This window comes from Apteryx rowi, unplaced genomic scaffold (assembly GCF_003343035.1).
Source record: "Apteryx rowi isolate R43461 unplaced genomic scaffold, aptRow1 scaffold_168, whole genome shotgun sequence".
NCBI classification, from domain to species: Eukaryota; Metazoa; Chordata; class Aves; order Apterygiformes; family Apterygidae; genus Apteryx; species Apteryx rowi.
Window position 1 is genome coordinate 645,234 of NW_020447952.1, and position 3,491 is coordinate 648,724.

General features: G+C 67.5%; 1 protein-coding gene across 1 annotated transcript in view; it reads left to right on the forward strand.

Annotated features, from left to right (window-relative positions):
- Nucleotides 1–3,491, forward strand: part of TRPV4 (transient receptor potential cation channel subfamily V member 4) — a 9,125-nt gene that overhangs the window by 3,235 nt on the left and 2,399 nt on the right. The window contains exons 3-11 of the mRNA XM_026060274.1: nucleotides 18–316; nucleotides 500–679; nucleotides 756–914; nucleotides 1,067–1,159; nucleotides 1,326–1,399; nucleotides 1,493–1,658; nucleotides 1,782–1,848; nucleotides 1,954–2,270; nucleotides 2,375–2,502. Of these exons, the coding sequence (XP_025916059.1) occupies nucleotides 18–316; nucleotides 500–679; nucleotides 756–914; nucleotides 1,067–1,159; nucleotides 1,326–1,399; nucleotides 1,493–1,658; nucleotides 1,782–1,848; nucleotides 1,954–2,270; nucleotides 2,375–2,502 (1,483 nt within the window). The remainder of the gene's footprint in view (nucleotides 1–17; nucleotides 317–499; nucleotides 680–755; nucleotides 915–1,066; nucleotides 1,160–1,325; nucleotides 1,400–1,492; nucleotides 1,659–1,781; nucleotides 1,849–1,953; nucleotides 2,271–2,374; nucleotides 2,503–3,491) is intronic.

Here is a 3,491-nt window from a genome sequence, read left to right on the forward strand (position 1 = left end):
CCGCCCTCGCTCCGCAGGCGAGCTGCCCCTCTCGCTGGCCGCCTGCACCAACCAGCCCCACATCGTGCACTACCTGGCCGAGAACGGGCACAAGCAGGCCGACCTGCGGCGCCAGGACTCCCGCGGCAACACCGCGCTGCACGCCCTGGTGGCCATCGCCGACAACACCCGCGACAACACCAAGTTCGTCACCAAGATGTACGACCTGCTGCTCGTCAAGTGCGCCAAGCTCTTCCCCGACGCCAACCTCGAGGCCCTGCTCAACAACGACGGCCTCTCCCCGCTCATGATGGCCGCCAAGACCGGCAAGATCGGGGTACGGCGGCACCCCGTCTCCCCCCCCGCGTCCCCGCTGAGCCCCGGCACGCTCGGTGCACGTGCCCGGAGATGCTTGCGGAAGGACGCGGCCGTGCACCCAGCCGGGTTGCGGGTCCGGTTAAAAACGCTGAAGCCGGGACGTTCCCGGGGGCTGGGTCTGAGCGGTCCTGCCCCGCCGCAGATATTCCAGCACATCATCCGTCGGGAGATCRCGGACGAGGACGCCCGGCACCTCTCGCGCAAGTTCAAGGACTGGGCGTACGGCCCCGTCTACTCCTCGCTCTACGACCTCTCCTCGCTGGACACCTGCGGCGAGGAGGTGTCCGTGCTGGAGATCCTGGTCTACAACAGCAAGATCGAGGTGCGGGGAGGGAGCCGGGGCGGGGGGGACGGCGGGGCGCCCGGTCCCCCGCTGACGCCGGCCGCCGTCCCCGCAGAACCGCCACGAGATGTTGGCCGTGGAGCCCATCAACGAGCTGCTGCGCGACAAGTGGCGCAAGTTCGGGGCCGTCTCCTTCTACATCAGCGTGGTCTCCTACCTCTGCGCCATGGTCATCTTCACCCTCGTCGCCTACTACCGCCCCATGGAAGGCACCGTGAGTCCCGCGCCCGCCCTCGGTGGCGTTTTCTGGGCTTTCTGCCCCAAAGAAGAGCTGCTTGTCCCCGGGGGGCCGCGGTGCAGCTCAGCGCGGGATCCCGGGACCGGGGTGGCTCTGGGACGCGCCGCTGACTTGTCCTTTCCCTGCAGCCCCCCTATCCGTACACCACCACCGTGGACTACCTGCGGCTGGCGGGGGAGATCATCACCCTCTTCACCGGTGTCCTGTTCTTCTTCACCAATGTCAGTGCTGCGGCGGGGACGGGGGGCGGCAGGGCCCTCGTGGGCTCCAAGCCGGGTGCCCCGAGGCCTGGTGATGGGCTCTGGACACGGTGACCTGCCCTGCCGTGCGGGGACTCGCTCCCACCGYGTCCCAGCTCCTCTCCAACCTCTCCCTCTCTCCCCCCAGATCAAGGATCTGTTCATGAAAAAATGTCCGGGCATCAACTCCTTCTTCATAGACGGCTCCTTCCAGCTGCTCTAGTGAGTGGAGAAGCCCGGGCTCCTCTCGGAGCTGGCGCGTGCCCGGGGCTTGCGAGGGGCCGGCRCTGGGGCTCACGCCTCGCTCTCCTCCAGCTTCATCTACTCGGTGCTGGTGATCGTCACGGCGGGGCTGTACCTGGGCGGCATCGAGGCGTACCTGGCCGTCATGGTCTTCGCGCTGGTCCTGGGCTGGATGAACGCGCTCTACTTCACCAGGGGGCTCAAGCTCACCGGCACCTACAGCATCATGATCCAGAAGGTCAGGCGGTGACTGGGGTCTTCTCCTCGCCGGGCAGGACCTGCTCCTCGTTGCGCCGGTTTCTCGCGGTGGGGTCTCCGTTGCAAGGCCCGCACGGCTCACCTCCGTCTCCATCGCTTCCAGATCCTCTTCAAAGACCTTTTCCGCTTCCTCCTGGTCTACTTGCTCTTCATGATCGGCTACGCGTCAGGTAGGCGGGCGTGCGGGGGCCGGCGGGCRCGGGGAGGGCTCTCCTCTTCCCCGCCTGCCACGGCCCCCCCCGGACTCGCTGTCTCTCTGCCTCCTCCCCACCCAGCTCTGGTCTCTCTCCTGAACCCGTGTCCCAGCACCGAGTCCTGCGGCGAGGAGCCGTCCAACTGCACGGTGCCCACCTACCCCTCGTGCCGGGACAGCCAGACCTTCAGCACCTTCCTGCTCGACCTCTTCAAGCTCACCATCGGCATGGGCGACCTGGAGATGCTCGAGAGCGCCAAGTACCCCGGCGTCTTCATCATCCTGCTCGTCACCTACATCATCCTCACCTTCGTGCTCCTCCTCAACATGCTCATCGCCCTCATGGGAGAGACCGTGGGCCAAGTCTCCAAGGAGAGCAAGCACATCTGGAAGCTGCAGGTAGGACTCAGGCTGGCCGTTCCCGGGGGGTGGGCAATGCCCAGGGTGGTCTCCAGCCTTGCCTCCAGCCCCAATGGCTGAGAGGTCCCTGYTGTCCCTGGCAGTGGGCCACCACCATCCTGGACATCGAGCGCTCCTTCCCGGTGTTCCTGCGGAAAGCCTTCCGCTCGGGGGAGATGGTCACCGTGGGGAAGGGCACGGACGGGACCCCCGACCGCCGCTGGTGCTTCAGGTACAGGCGGGCGCCCCGGCGGCGCGGGAGCTGCCGAGCCCGGCGCCGCGGTGGCCGTGCCCAGCCGGGGAAGGGCCGCTTGGGCCGGCCGGGCCGGAGCTGGGGCGCTCTGCCCCGCTGCGGCGATGGGAATTTGGGGGGCAGCAGCCGCCGTGCTCGTCTGCACGTTAACGAGGCCGCGCGGCCGGCGGGGCGCACGGCAGGGACTCGCGGGTGGTGCTTAGGGCTCCCGGCGAAYGTGGAGGACAGATGCCCGCTGCCGACTACGGCAGCGCTTCGTGGAACAGCTGTTAGCGACTCGCTGTCAGGCCTCGTTAGAGCCGGGGGCTTGTGCTAGTCTGGGGCCGGGCGGTGTCGCCTGAATCGCTCCCGCGCGGGGCTCGGGGGCCGTATGCCTCGGGGCAGGGGGTGGGGGCGGTGGGGGCCAGCACGGGGACGCGGGGATGCGGGCGTGGGGATGCAGGGATGCAGGCGTGGGGATAAGGGGATGCAGGTGTGGGGACATGGGGATGCAGGCATGGGGATGCGGGGATGCAGGGATGCAGGCGTGGGGATGCAAGTGTGGGATGCAGGGATGCAGGCATGGGGATGCAGATGTGGGGATGCAGATGTGGGATGCAGGCATGTGGACGCAAGGATGCAGGTGTGGGGATGCAGGAATGCAGGTGTGGGGACATGGGGATGCAGGCATGGGGACACAGGGATGCAGGCATGGGGATGTGGGGATGCAGGTGTGGGGATGCAGGGATGCAKGCGTGGGGACACAGGGATGCAAGCGTAGGGATGCAGATGTGGGGATGCAGGGATGCAGGCGTGGGGGATGCAGGCGTGAGGACACAGGGATACGGGTGGGGGGGCATGGGGATGCAGGTGTGGGGATGCAGAGGTGTGAGGACGTAAGCATGGGGACACAGGGATGCAGGCATGGGACATAGGCATGGGACACAGGGATGTAGGCATGGGGACACAGGGATGCAGGCATGGGACAT